Raw genomic sequence first — 14286 nt, 5'->3', positions numbered from 1 at the left:
CTGGGACAAAGCACATCACAGGAGCTCAAGGGAATAAGTTCTGCTGGATCTAAGTGGGAGATGGTGGAGGCAGCCTGGGGGAGACAGGAAAGAGCTGGCTCCAGTGAGGCACAGAGCATTTGTCATCCGTGAGTCAAGGAAACCAATCCCATGGCGAACCACTGAGCTACAAACAGGTGGCATCAGAGCAAGCTGTCTGTCTGCTTTGCACGAGAGACTTGCAAGAGATCTGCTGCACCACAAGAGACACCTTAGTTTCAACAGTGCCCCAGGGATGCTATAAAGATCCTAAAAAGGATACTCTGGAGAGCTCCTCATCCACCATGGGACCCAGCTCACCATTTCTCTCCCTCACACAGCCAGAGGAGACCCTGAAGTTTGGTGCCCAGAAAACAGCAGGTCAGGAAGCAGAGTGCACAGGGAAAGTTCTCTGAGTGAGGGTTCAGAAAGCAACCCACTGTACTTCTGCTCCTGCTCTTCCAACAGCAGAGAGGATCCCTTTCTGGAAACACAGGGTATGACTGCAGCTCACAAGTGCTGACCCCTGAAGCAATCAAGAAAAGTGACCATGTCACCCAATTATTTCTTGGACTCCAAGAGAAGAACCATCTCACTGCACACGTCAGTCTCGGGCTTCCACAGTGCACAATTCCTTGTGCAACCACATGCCCACCCTGCCTCAGTAGAGAGGCTCCCAAGGACCTGAGTCATTTGTGGGAAAACTCTGCTCCCGAGATCTCCCTCACATTTTGAGACACTCACCCCTGAGCAAACAGGGAGCAATGTTTTCACTACTGACCAGTGAAATTTCCTCCGATCACATAGGGGATGACCCCCCCTGGCCAGATCCTCTCAGCCCTGGATGTTGTTGCCCTGCGCACTCTGGGAAAGGAGTGCGTATCCATCCCAGACTCATCTTTATATTCCTTCTTCTTCGGTCTCCTCGCAACCGTTGTGTTCTGCCTGCCGTCTGCAAGACAGAGTGGCAACAGTGTTTAAATCCTCTTTAGTTCCACGTGCAGCCCACAGGTAATACCCTGGAGCTTCAGAAAAAGAAAAACAGAAAAAGCAAGATGTTAATCCAAACCAGAAGCCATAGCCAGATTTGCCAGTGATTTGTTTGGGACTTAGACACAATTAATCTGTAGCAACCTGGCCCTTCTTGCCTTGGAGCCTCCTTATGCACTATGCCAAACCTACTCTCCCAGAAAAGTATAGAGGGACACCCCCCCCGTCTCTAGCTACCCACTTTCTCCAACAGCAACTTCATAGATGGGGACACAGTACTTAAACAAGGGGAATAGGAGGAGGGAGGTCAAACAAGCCCAGATGTCACTGTATATTCTCAACCTGCCCTACTCATCCAGATCTGCAGAGAAAGGTGTGTTCTGGCAGGGCTAGCTTCACAACGGCAACAACTACTCATTCGAGTTGGCCTTGGAAGAAGAGGACAGGCTCCTTAGACTGAAACCTATGCTCAAGGCTGAAAAGTATTACATAGAAGTGTTTGTTTTCACATGCTAGGTCTTGGGTGGTTTGGAAACATATACAGATCGGACAGTCTCTGCCGGAGGAGGGATGCTCAGGGTGGAAAAGCTGAGGCATTCTATACTTAGCACAAATCTCCATCCATGTTGAATCTCTTTATTTTAATGAAAAGGAGCAAAAATACAAAAGGGAAAACAGAACACGTCTCATTTCTTGCTTAAAAGGCAGAGGAGCCCTGGCTGTGTGGTGCTCAGTGCTGGCCATAAAACCTGCCTTGAGGATTCACGCAGGCTTCTAGGCAGGACCTGTACCTTGCACTGCATCTGTGCTGCTGCAGCTCTGTTCAGATGCTGGTTACACCTACACAAGTTGCACTTTTAACGTAGTGTGAGTCTGATCCAGCAGAAAATACCCTCCGTTCAGAGGTTCCTGGCTGTTCACCCGCTATTTGCTGTGCCATGGGTGACCCCAAACCTCAAAGCAGCCTTAGTTCAGCTGGGCTTTACTAGCATGTGTAAGGACTGTGTAGACACCATTTATTAGACAAAGCTGCCTGTATCACACCGCCAACCCATCAGCTGGAGTTGGGCAAAGGAATAATAGAATGCAGGGGTTTGCCACACCTGCAGAGGGTGCCGGCCTAAAGGCAACTCCCTCCTCACCTCAAGAGGCAGCACTGCTGGCGGTGGCTCCTCAGTGCTGGTGGGCCTCTCTGAAGCTCCAAGAGGAGGGATCTAAGCTCCAGTTGTGGTCTTGTGATTCGTATGGAAATCAGCAAGACCAGCTACAGCTTTGCTTCCCAAGTCAGAGACATGGGCTGCTGGGTTATGAAAAAGCACAAGCCCCACCGAGACCTTCCCCCAGTGACTAGAGGGGCTGCTGAGAGCCTCTTCTCCCATTCATCCCTCAAGCAGCAGCACGGGTAAGCAAACCACTACTGTCAAGGCTGAGGGGACCAAAACAATGGGAAGGAAATTAAGGCAGTGCAGGGGGATGGAAAGAATGAACTTCAAACCCTCCCTCCTGCTTCACCAGGTCCAGCCCTTCCCGCTGGAGGCCTTGCTCTGAGCTGCAGGAGAAAGACAGGAATTTGCCTTTTGTTCCTCTTCCTCCTGAGCACCTCCCCGGCATGCCGGCTGCAGCCAGCATTTCAGAAGCTGCCCCATCCCCAAACCAGCTGCTAGACTCTGGAAGGCAGATGCTCTGAGGTCGGGGGTTCCCACAATGAAATCAGAACTCCCCTTCTTTGCATACACCTATTCCACAGAGGTACTGCTGGGACATTACAAGGGCCACAGCTGGAAGAAGGGAAAGGGTCTCAAGATACAAGTAATCTGGATACCCGTTTCCCAGTCACAAACTGCTCCTGGGGCTGCCCAAAATCTCTGTGAATTTGCACACCGACAGCTTCTGCCAGCAAAGCCAAGTGAGGAGTCATCTGCCCCATGTTCTCCTGTGCCTGGTGCAGCAGGAGCTCTGCACAGAGGACCCTGGGTCCACGCTTCTGTGCCACCAACGCTTCCATTCCTCACCAGCAACACACCTTCTTGGGCAAATTCTCTGCACCAGTCATGCAACAGCTCTTGACTGCTCCTAATCCTTGCTAAAATTTTCTGCCTTTAACAACTTAAATTTGCAGTGGGTCCTTGGAGAGGCCTGACACACCCTCCTAGCAGGGACTTGGGGAAAGCAGGCAGCAGATGCCGCATCACCAGGTTACAGAAGAAATCTGGACAGCAAGCTTGAAGAAGCACTGCTTACAGCCACTGCCAAGTTGCATGTATGGAAGGGTTTCTTCAGTGAAAGATAAAGCCATGCAGCCTTTCTAATGCTTAGTCTACCTGGACATAGCCTCTCTTACTGACTAGTACTATTGCTAAGCCTGGGACAACCAAAATCCTTTCTATAATCCCCCCCTCCCTCCATGATGAACAACACTCAGAGGTTTCTGTACACCAGCCGTGGGTGGGAGACCCCTTACACTGCCCACAGCCCAGGCAGCACTCTGCATCTGCAACGTGCTACGAAACAGCCCCTGCTGCTCTCTGAAACTCACTCAGGGGCCTCCCAGCCTCATCTGGCAAGCGGAGACAGCCCAGCTTTATGCCAACAGCAGCACCAGCCCATCTCTACGTGGAAACAGGCAGACAGAAACACCAACATAGCTCTGTAAGCAGAAGCACCTTCCTCAAGTGCTCTTGCCCACTGCTCCGCTGCCTCAGGCCTGCCAGCAGCTCAGGAGACATGAGCAACTCCAACGAGGGAATACAGCAGTAGGCTATGAACACAGCAGCCATGAGTGCGAACATCTCCCCATGGATTGACCTGCTGCGTGGTCCTCCCCCTTTACAAGGGGGAAACAGTAGTCCCTCCTGCACACAGTGGGTTGCAATCATCTTGTATAGAGCAGGGCAACCATGTGGAAATGCCCGAAGATCAGAGGTCTGGACTGATCTTGTAAGCGATACCTTACCTACATGAGTGGAAGAAGCCGACTGCAAAACTTGGCCTGGGTGATAGCCCTGCTTCAGGGGAACAGAAGCTTAAACTGGTTTAGCTGAAACATCCCTACAGCAAGGAGCAGCCAGCTAGCATTGCATTCTCTGCCTTGGAGTAAAATAGTTTTGCTGTCCTGGTGACAGTCATGGCTACCTGTATGTACTAGGTCTGGCTGGGATGGAGTTAACTTTCCTCGTAGCAGCCCGTAAGGTACTATGTTTTGGATTTGTGGCTAAAACAGCGTTGATAACACACCAATGTTCAGGCTATTGCTGAACAGTGCTTGCACGGTGTCAAGGCTTTCTTTTTCTCACTCTGCTGAGCCCTCTCCACTCCCTAAGTGAGTAGATGTGGGATAGGCAAGAAGCTGGAAGAAGATGCAGCTGGGACAGCTGATCCAAATTGGCCAAATGGATATCCCATACCGTATGTCATCATGCTCAGCAATTAAAAACTGTGGGGTTTTGTCTTGCAAGGCAGCCACTGCTCAGAAACTGGCTGGCCATCAGTCCGCCTGTGGATAGGAGTGAGCAGTTGCCTTTATACTACTTGGGTTTGTTTTTTTTCCTCTTTTCCTTCACTTATTAAACTGTCTTTATCTCAATCAATGAGTTTTCTCACTTTTGCTCTTCCTGCACTCTCACCTATCCTGCTGGAGGAGGGGGATAGTGATCGAGCAGCTGTGTGGGTGCTTGGCTGCTGGCCGCGGTCAACCCACCTCCCTATACAAGGCAAACCCACCCTTGCAGAGAGTCCACCAACAGCAACAAATGTAAATGCCTGGGCAAGGCTGGTCTCCTAGGCATGGAGGCACACACATGTACACAGGACAAAACGTGGTTTTACAGGGGATAAAAAAGTAAATAAAAGATACCCAAAGGTCTGGGTGGGGTACCACATTACCCTTTATAACTGCTTTGCTACTACGATTGGTTGAAGTGGCGTTCTCACTTGACACAAGAGACTGTTCTCCCAGGCCTCCTGCAAAGGAAAAAGAGCAGAGACACATCTCCTGGTGAGTAGGCTGGCAGAGCTCTGACATGGGAAGGACAGCAGCTGTCAGTGATGCCAGTTTTGGGTTTGCAGTCACAGAAACTGGCTGCTTTCCCTGTACAGGGAACAAGGACTAAGAGCCTGATAAAGCCGGGCTCTTCTCCTGGATTTGTTCCTAGCTTACAGTGACACCTTGCAACTCATTACAATCCTGTGCCTTAGTTTCTCCATATACTGAATAGGCAGAAAGTTCTTCTAGGGAAGCTAGTTCCACGGAGATTTACTGAGAATAGGAGCCATACTATTGCTACCATCCTCCTTGTAAGTACCGCTATTAAATCTCAAACTGAAAAAATTTGTACACTGTCAAGGCAAAGAATGATCTACATTCAGACCAATAAACTCTATCAAGTCTTACACATCTGGCCTGAATTCAGCTTCACCTGAAAACAAAAGTCCTTCTCTGTGATGCTAATACCCACTGGCTACCAAAGCAGGAAGAACTGTGTGATGTTAGCTCCTGGGTATTTCTTGTGCCTCATTCAGTGCCAGCTACCCCTCCCTGGGGCTGCCAGGCACACGGAGGTCCCCAGTTTGGCCACAAAGGTGGCTCCCTCCAGCTCAGGCACCAAAACAAAACTGGTTGGTCCCACTCTGAGTGCCTCCCTGCCTGGCTTTCCTATTTCCCCCATGGAAAACTGACTCATGATGTTCCCATGATGCACAAGACACCGACATGTTGGGGGAGAGATTTGATTGCTTGATGTCACAGCTATTGGGCACAGAAACCACAGCAGTTCCATGGCATCTTCATACCAGTGTTGTGCCTAACACTCTCCTTGCCTCCAGACGGCACTGCTGCTTCCTCTCCCCACCAGTGTGCTACAGCAGAGCATTGCTGGCGGCAGGGTGCAGGGGCTGCAGAAGCAACCCCACCAGGTTAGGCTGTCCAGCACACCAAGAGGGCTGAGGGGGCTCAGTGCATCCAGAATCCTCTACCATAAGATAAAGAGTCAGGGAGAGATCCTAGCTCCCCAGAAAAGTCACATTGCTAGGGAATGGAGATATAGAGACCCCTGTCTGTAGCCCCTACTGGTCTTTGACCATTAAGGTACCATGATATTTAGCAATAGCCCAGTACTTGATTTTTGTTTTTCTTATGTATGACATAGAAATAGGATATTCCCTCAATACTGGATCCATTCTGCCACAGAAAAAGATTTAAAATGTCACCCAGTGCCAGAAACGGATTTAAAAACAAACAGTAACTTGTTCACACTTCTGTTTCAGAGGACTTCAGAATAGTTCTGCTCAGCATAAAGGAAAATACCAACTGTGCAAACTCACCTGTTCTGCAGGAAGCAAATTGAGATCTCCCTTCCTTATACAACGTTACCACTAAAGTCCGATTTCTATAACCACCGTTATGTCCACCCTGGTACCTACAATCTTAAGGTCTACAGACAACCCTCCCATGAGCAGTTCATAAGAGAGAATCACAACCAGGTAACACAGGAGAAGGACTGAGTTCCACTTCATATTCACTTGGCTGCTGGGCTAGCAAGGTGAAGTTCTGAATGCTCACAAGCAGCTCATGGATAACTGCTTTAATCAAAGCAGTTTTCAGAGCACTGGAAAGACCCTGAATTACGCATCTTCTGTCTCGATTTTGTAACTCTATTTTTCTGTTCACAAAATATTTCCTAATCATTCTTCCCACCACCATCATCTCCAACTTCCCCTAAAATGCCTGTTTCTAAACTAACTCCCCCAATACTAGCCAGGCAAGCAAAAAAAAACCAACCCCAAAACCCAAAAAAACAAAACCAACAAAAAAAAAAACAACGCCAAACTCACAGAGGCTAAATATTTCAAAATGGGTAAAGAAGCAGAGGTATTTTCACAATACTGGTTTTCTGTGGTATTTTTCAGTTTCTTAAAAATGTCTAAATGAATAAAAAGTTCAGAGTGCTTAACAATTTTGCACCCTACCATAAAATCTATCCAGGGATCTGCTGATTGTCCCACCAAGGGGGGTGGGGGGAAAGGATGGAATCTCCAATGTGAGGTGCATCAAACTGTGCACCTCAAAGACTCTCAAGGCTTGTTTAGATGTCTCTTGCCTGTGTGCAGAAAAATACATATGAATTTCTAAAAATCAGCATCTGGACATTTCAATAGGTGCAAATCTTCACAGTTTAAACCAGAACTCTACAAGGAAGGGGCTTGGGATGTTTCACACTGTTTCAGCGTACCTGCTCCAGCCTCTCGCTACATTGGTAACCTGAGCTGGATTCCTGAAATGCAATCTTTCAGGAAGCATTTAAAGTTCCTGGGATAGCTTTCAAATTTTGGCCCTCTCTTAAACGCAGGTTGACCAACAATCATACAGTCTTGAGATTTGAATTCTATGTAGTACCAGCAGCTGCTGAGTGTGGGGAGGGAGGGACCACTAGGAGATCACCCAGCAGCAAGACGACCTTCAGGACAGGGATAGTAGAAGAAAAATGCAGTGAAAGGGACAGAAAAACGGTTGGAAAACAGGGAAGGGGGAAGACAGAAAAACAAGGGTCTTCCAGGTTTCCTGGGCTTTCCATTTTGCAAGGTCCAACTTGGGAACACCACAGAAGCCAGAGAGAAACTATACAGAGTATAGAAACCTGGGCAGCAAGCCACTGAACAGTCACAGACCCAACATGGAAAACCAGCCCAGCATCTCTTTGGCAGGAAAGCTCTCCATGGTGACTGTAGTAGGAGGGAGAACTCAAAAACAGTGCCTAGGGTGAGAAAGCACAACACGTGAGACAGCAAGATGTGTAACAGATGTAAAACGTGCTTTGGGACTACATTCACAGCCTTAGGAAGGTGGTGCTGATACCACCACTATTGTTGCACTCTCTCCTTCCCCGTCTTGTTATCGTGGTTTCCCTGTGAGCAGAAGGGAGGCTGAATGAGCTGGTCTCTGCAGAGATATTAGCAAGAGCAAGTTTCTACAGTCTTGGTGGCAAAGTAAAGCAGGAATAGAATGATCAACCACCATATGCAGAAAGGGAGATAGTTAGTCATACAGGACTGCTGGATGCCGTGTGGATACTTCAGGAGGGATGTCCCACTTTCAAGAGAGCTGGACACCTTCCAGCCCTGGGCCAGTCTTGCTTTGCCAGCTGGAAAACTCTTCTTTTTGCTCTGGAGCTGGCTTCTTGCAAACCCTTCCCCAGCCCCTCCAAGGAGGCAAGGACAGGGGAAAAGGTACATCTCCGACACCTTGGAGGAGGACTGAGAGGATGGTATCAAATTCTCTGACATTATACTACTATAACTAATTAGAATATCAGGAAAGGGATGATGAAAGACAGCAATAAAATGAACCAGAGGAAAGTATAATACTCAGACTCTCAGCTGACTATAGGTTAAAGCTTCCTGGTCCAAGAGACGCACTAAATCAGGGGATTGTCTCCCAAAGGAAGTGCCATAATTTAAGAGAGCTTGACTGGACAAAAGCCACTAGATGTGTGAACAGGAACAAGCCTGATTCAACAAGATGGATTGCTCTGAACTCTATCACTCTTTTCCAGCCTCAATGTCCCATCCCAAGATTTCCCTTTGTTTTCTTTCATGCCCAGTCCTCGTCACTTCCTTAAGCCCAAGCTCAACAAAAGCTCCTCTTCTCAGTTAAATTTTACATCCCCAGGACTTCTCACCCCCCCAAAGTATGCTATTCTTCACACAATATCCCATTCCATTTAAAGGAAACCCCAACCGGCCAGTCACCACCAGAATGATTAAGGCATGTGGTCTTTGCTGAAGCAAAGGATAATTTTGTATTTCTAAATAAATGCAGCTTGCTTCCAGTCACAAACAGATTGCTTCTTAATTGAACTTGGGAGGTGAATTATATGGTGAATTAGGGAAAAAGAACAACTCTGCATTTAGTGAATTGTTCCCCTAAGAGGGAACTGTATGGGATTGAATTGCAAATGATGGCACCAAACCCTATAGCCGGGCCCCCTCTCCTGCACCCGAGCTGCTGACCTCTGCCGTGCTGCAGTGTCATTTGCACAGACTGCTTTTCCAAGCTGTGAGCACATTCTTTCCCAGAGATCAGTGCAAGCCTTGGTTTCTTATGCAAAGGAGGTGTTTGAATAAACTAGTGTGACTAATGAAATCTACAACATCTTTGCATATTTCGTCTCATTGTAGCCGATGAAAAGGGAGAGCACTACACAAAGGCCAGATATGGGTGTGCAGATATACCGGATATTTTCAAACGCTACTAATCTCACTAGTACAGACAGGGAGCACCCATACCCTTCTCTCCCGCAAGGGTGTTTTTCAATCATACGTGAGAATTTTGGAAGATCCTGTTCCGATTCACTTGAGCTTTTAAACATTTCCTATCCTTATGACACCTAAACATATACCAAAGATTAAAGTGAATCGACAGACATTTAGTCCTCTCTTCTGATTCTTCCCAAGAGAAGGCTAATGCATGATCCTAGCAAAACAAAGATAAGTAACTGACGTGCCATAATCAATAAATAAGGAAGCCAAGAAATGCACCTTGCATCTGGAAGCAGCTGCACATAGGTTGCAGGCAACGTGCAGGTCCTGTTGCTCCCTCAACACATTCCTGAAGTTGTACCTCTCTGTTGGACTATTCTGTCACCTCCAAGAACGGAGCGGATTCCAACGTTACTGCTCCAGAGCATGAAATGCCCGCGTATGTATTGAAGCCTAATACTATTAGAAACACTGAAGAGGAGAATGGAGATTTTCAGTTTGACACAATGCTCCGTGGAAAGCCAATACAGTAATAAAAAGGCAGGCTTGGTCTACTGCTTACAGTAACCCGTAATGAGATGAGCAAAACAGGATTGACTTTTCTGTTTTTTAATATATATCCAACAGTTAACAAGCCCTCCAAGATCACTTTCATCCTCAGTACTTCCCACCTGCTGCTGTGCCAGACCAGCCATCACCTTTCTCCAGCCTGACTGTTTAAGCTTTTTCTGCTTCTCCCACAACCAGGGATGATACAGAACTTGTTAGATCATGCCTTCGTGCAGGGAGCTGTACTAGATCTCCTAAGCTCTTTTAACTCCCACATTTTTGTGATTCGAGCCTTCCTAACAATTTGTCCTGCTTAAAAGCTACAATCCCAGCAGGACACAGCTGGACTCCCTAACTAGGTAACTTAGTTTCTGTGCACGACCTGGTAGAGAACACACAAGAGATTCTCAGCCCAGGCTGGGAATATTTCATCTTCTACCTACAGCAAGCTTGTACAACAACTCGTTTTTCTGTTTCCCACAGACCAGCACTGTGAAGGGAGCTTGGCTGACTGAAAGAAACGTCCAGTAGCTTAAATGCACCATAAATCTGAGATAAATCCACCACGCTTGCAACCCTGGCTGAAGAACAGGTGCCTAAATTGTTTGCAGGAACTAGAGAGGCAGCCTGAGGTGGTAGGTAAGGGTCCAGCGAAGCAGAAAGCAGCAGGCTGCGGCATCGCTGGGAAGAAAGCAGTTTCTCCTACTCTTCCAGAAGAGGAAAATGAAAATCCGATTTTGTTAAAAGAAGCCCAAGTTGTTCAGCTGGAACCAAAATAAAAGACGACATATTAAGAGAGAGAGAGCACTCAAAGCATGCCATCAAAACTATACTGTTTGCAGTTCCCTTGTACCACCAGCACAGGATAAAAGATGTGTAACCTGAGGAAAGAGCAGGAAGCAGACTCCATTCAGTACCCATACTTCCCACAAGAGAGGGTGGGACCAGGAGAAGTAGTAATGTATTGGCCTTGAACATTTGGTCTTCTACAAGATGCAGCTTAGGGTTGGAAGTATTTATTGCTGTGCATGTTCTGCTTTTTTTTTTCTTTAAAGCCCAGGTAGTCTGCACCACCAAAGAGGGGACAATCAGATCTCTTACTAACTAAAGCTTCTGTGCTTGCTTCCACTTGATTACAAACCATGAGGGGCTTCTTGTCTGAAAAAGGAGAGGAAAGCTAGGCGAAGCAGCTAAGCAGCCCACTGGTGAATCGAGACGCACGTAGTGGGCCTAAAAATACCCACCACCCTCCTATTGAGTCCCTCTACGACCTCAAAACTGCTTGAGAGGCAGTTGACTTCTAAAACATTTTACCACCACCCGTCTTCCAGCTTTTATCTGAAAACACTACTCTGAACCACCTGAAACCAAAGGAGAAACATCAGTTTATCCCAAGGTACGTCAAGCTTCATTTTCAGACTATGCCTATCTAGAATTTTAGTCTAAAACCCAACTACTGCCAATAGGAATTGTAGGTGTCTGAAAAATCACAGTTTGAGAACACAAAATGCTCCTACATAGGAAGTTGGATAGGATGAAGCTTGCAACATCTCCCTTTTTTCCGAAGTGGAAAAGTTCCCATTAAAATCTAAACCTCCCACCTTCAGAGCACTTCCAAGCCAGGATAATTTTTCCTCTCCAGACCAGTGAAGACCCTCTCCATGTTCACTGCATCTCCTCTTCCTTCCCTGGTTGCTGTCCGTACAGGGGAAGGGCTCCATAGCTGAACTTGGAAGGTAGCTACCACCACTACGTTCATCACCTCCGTTGAGGACAAAGGAGTCCACAAGTGAGCGCTGAGGACTTTGCCAGGTTCTCCTATTTTTCTGATTTAGCACAGAATAACTTGACTGTACGCATAATTATCTGGTCTCAGGTGGATCGAACTGCAGCAAGACTTTTTCTAATATGTCTTACTGTGGAGGAAAGGCCATTTCAGAGCTGGGACACAACCAAGGGACAAAAGCGTCACAAAATACATTTAAAAAATGATTAACAACTCCCCTGCCTATGCCTCAAAACACCTCGCTTTCATAGTCTCATTCAATATATATGCTAGTCACATGCCACAGCTTAGAGACTGGATTTCAAACAGAGTCTACAATGAAGCATCAACAAAACCAAGAAGTGCAGGTAATATTAAACACTTGTCACTGTTCAGAGCTTCAGTCCTGGTAAACTCTGTCATATTATGACCACCAGAGAAGCTTCTGGAAGAACAGGATAAGTCAAACTTGATGTGACATGCTGCTTTTTAACTTCCTCATTAACCAGTGGTCAAGAACTTTTTAGTGTAGAAAAAACACTTTATTGCACTGGATTTTCTAACCACAGAGAAAGTAATAATTTTATTAAAACAAGCTCTGCTGGGAAAACGCATTCAGAATGCGGAACAGATGTTTCTCAGAGCTGGTGGAGAGTCTATAGCAAAAACCTTTCATAAACCCCTGGGCCCTGGAGATCTTAGCAAATGATTGGAGATAGATCCTTCAGCATTTCCTGTCAGTGGAATAGCTGAAGTTCCCTCAATTTACTTAAAGAAAAATAAATTAAAGAGGAGAAGAATTCCGAACCCCAAATTCCCTGCCGGAATCTGTTTTTCATATTCAGAGTAAGCTGACTAGCTGCAATAACTCAGGAGAGTCCCAAGGTCCAGAGGCTTGACAAGCAGATGTGTCATCTCCACATCAGCTCTGCAAATGCTTATGCAGGGCGAGGAGACTGGCCTCCCAGGGAAGTTCACGAGAAGAGGAAGGTGAACACAGCTAAGCAAACGCAGGGCTGCCACAAACATGAGCTGCAAAGCACTTAACGCATCAAGCCCTTCTGCTGGCCATCCACGTTTGGAGCGGCACAGCAGGCAGAGCAGAAGCGTAGGTGGCACCGTTCCACAACACCCTGTATTGTCCCTGGGCGCTCCCTGTTGTTCTGGGAGTGGCAGCATCACTTTTCTACTGCGATGCATCTTCTTTTTAAAGAAGGCATTGCAAGAAATGGGACAACCTGACCGAATCTCTCCACCAACTTTTCAACTGAGAGTCAATGCTTAAGGGGAGCAACACTCTCTGGAGACAAGGAAGGACTGAGAAGATTGGAAGGGGCTTTTTCCTGCAGGCTGCAACAACCACCTCTATTCCCTGGGGTAAAAAGACAGACAGATGAGAGAGACAAGAAAGAAAAAAAAATTACCTACAACCTGTGTCATGTCACTGATTTCTTCCAGTGAGAAAGAGTCCTGCAAGTTCCTGGCTTACAGTGCTTTTACTGAGGCAAGTGAAAATTAAAAGCTAAGGTGAGTACACAAGTACTTTGGCCATGTGCATGTCTCTGCTGCACGGCCACGTCCCCACACACAGTATTGAACTTCTCCCCTCCCAGCACATCAACGCAGTAATGTGTAGCACCAACTATCCCTCTACCCTGTTGCACTTGCTTTCTCGTCAATCTGATGGATCAAGATCTATTTCTAACAGCACCTGCCTGCCTCTCCATCACATTCCTCTCGATTCACAACAATCCTCCTCCTTCCCTGTCTCTCCTTTGAAAGGAAAGAAAAACAGAAGTGAACTTGCAGGTGATAAGGAAACTGTAAGAGCTGGCTTGGGTTCACCCATTACTGTTCTAGCAGGCAGCACAAACCCTCCCGGCCCCCCTCTGCTAACTTCCCTTTCCCTCTGACCTGCACAGTCTAATTGCTTCAGCCTCACCCTACTCCGGGCCCCTTCGCCACCGCCACGCACAGCTCCCTGTGCTGCCTTGCAGCATCCCCCTGCCCCGTTCCAGCTGTGGGCTCCCAGTCAGAGCCCAGGGCTCTCCACAGCCCGGCCAGACCGCTCCTCCCACTCAGCCTTCCTAATCCTTTTGGTTTCCCCCTACCTTGTTTATACTGGATAAAAATTAACTCAAAATGAAAACACTACACTGGAAGCTAAATTATATTTGAATGCAATTAAAGCTCCTTCCATGGAGAGTGTGTGGTGCCAGCACAGAGACCCTTCTTCCAGCTTGTTTTCTGCCTGGATATTCAGACACTCCCAATCCTGGAGCTTCTTGGAGAGTTTTTGGTGCCTTCTTACCCCCCAGGAGCCTGCACCATGTTTAACAGGCAGCTGAGCACCCTAAGTAGATATAGCTGAGACACCCCGTCTGCGTGGTTACCTACCAGCTCCACCACAGCTTGTTTAAAGGACACCCCAAACTGACTGCCAACAGCAGGGAAACTGAGGCATAAGCCAGCACTGAGGCAATAGGGCAAGCGGGGCTTGAAAAGCTTTGGGAGCACAAGCCAAACGTGGCCATTGCTGGGTAGCCTTATGCCACCTCCAGCCCCCCAGTCAAACAGATGCCTGAATCATTTGCAGTTATTAAAGAAGCCGTGGGGGAGCTGGGGGGGGGTAAGTGGCAGAGGAGCTTCCCTCACTGCCGTGAGCTGCCCGCAGAGAGCTGCTGGCGGAGTAGCTGCCCCGTCCATCCCGG

At 47.5% G+C, this 14286-nt stretch overlaps 1 protein-coding gene across 1 annotated transcript in view; it reads right to left on the bottom strand.

Moving 5' to 3' along the window:
- TLL2 (tolloid-like 2) overlaps positions 1 to 14286 on the bottom strand; it is a 64682-nt gene that overhangs the window by 35489 nt on the left and 14907 nt on the right. Inside the window, exons 3-4 of the mRNA XM_009322476.1 lie at positions 4891 to 4968; positions 800 to 970 (exon numbers count right to left, since the gene is read on the bottom strand). Of these exons, the coding sequence (XP_009320751.1) occupies positions 800 to 970; positions 4891 to 4968 (249 nt within the window). The remainder of the gene's footprint in view (positions 1 to 799; positions 971 to 4890; positions 4969 to 14286) is intronic.

Source organism: Pygoscelis adeliae, unplaced genomic scaffold (assembly GCF_000699105.1).
Source record: "Pygoscelis adeliae isolate BGI_AS28 unplaced genomic scaffold, ASM69910v1 Scaffold244, whole genome shotgun sequence".
Classification (NCBI taxonomy): Eukaryota; Metazoa; Chordata; class Aves; order Sphenisciformes; family Spheniscidae; genus Pygoscelis; species Pygoscelis adeliae.
This window is presented reverse-complemented; position numbering and strand designations above follow the sequence as displayed.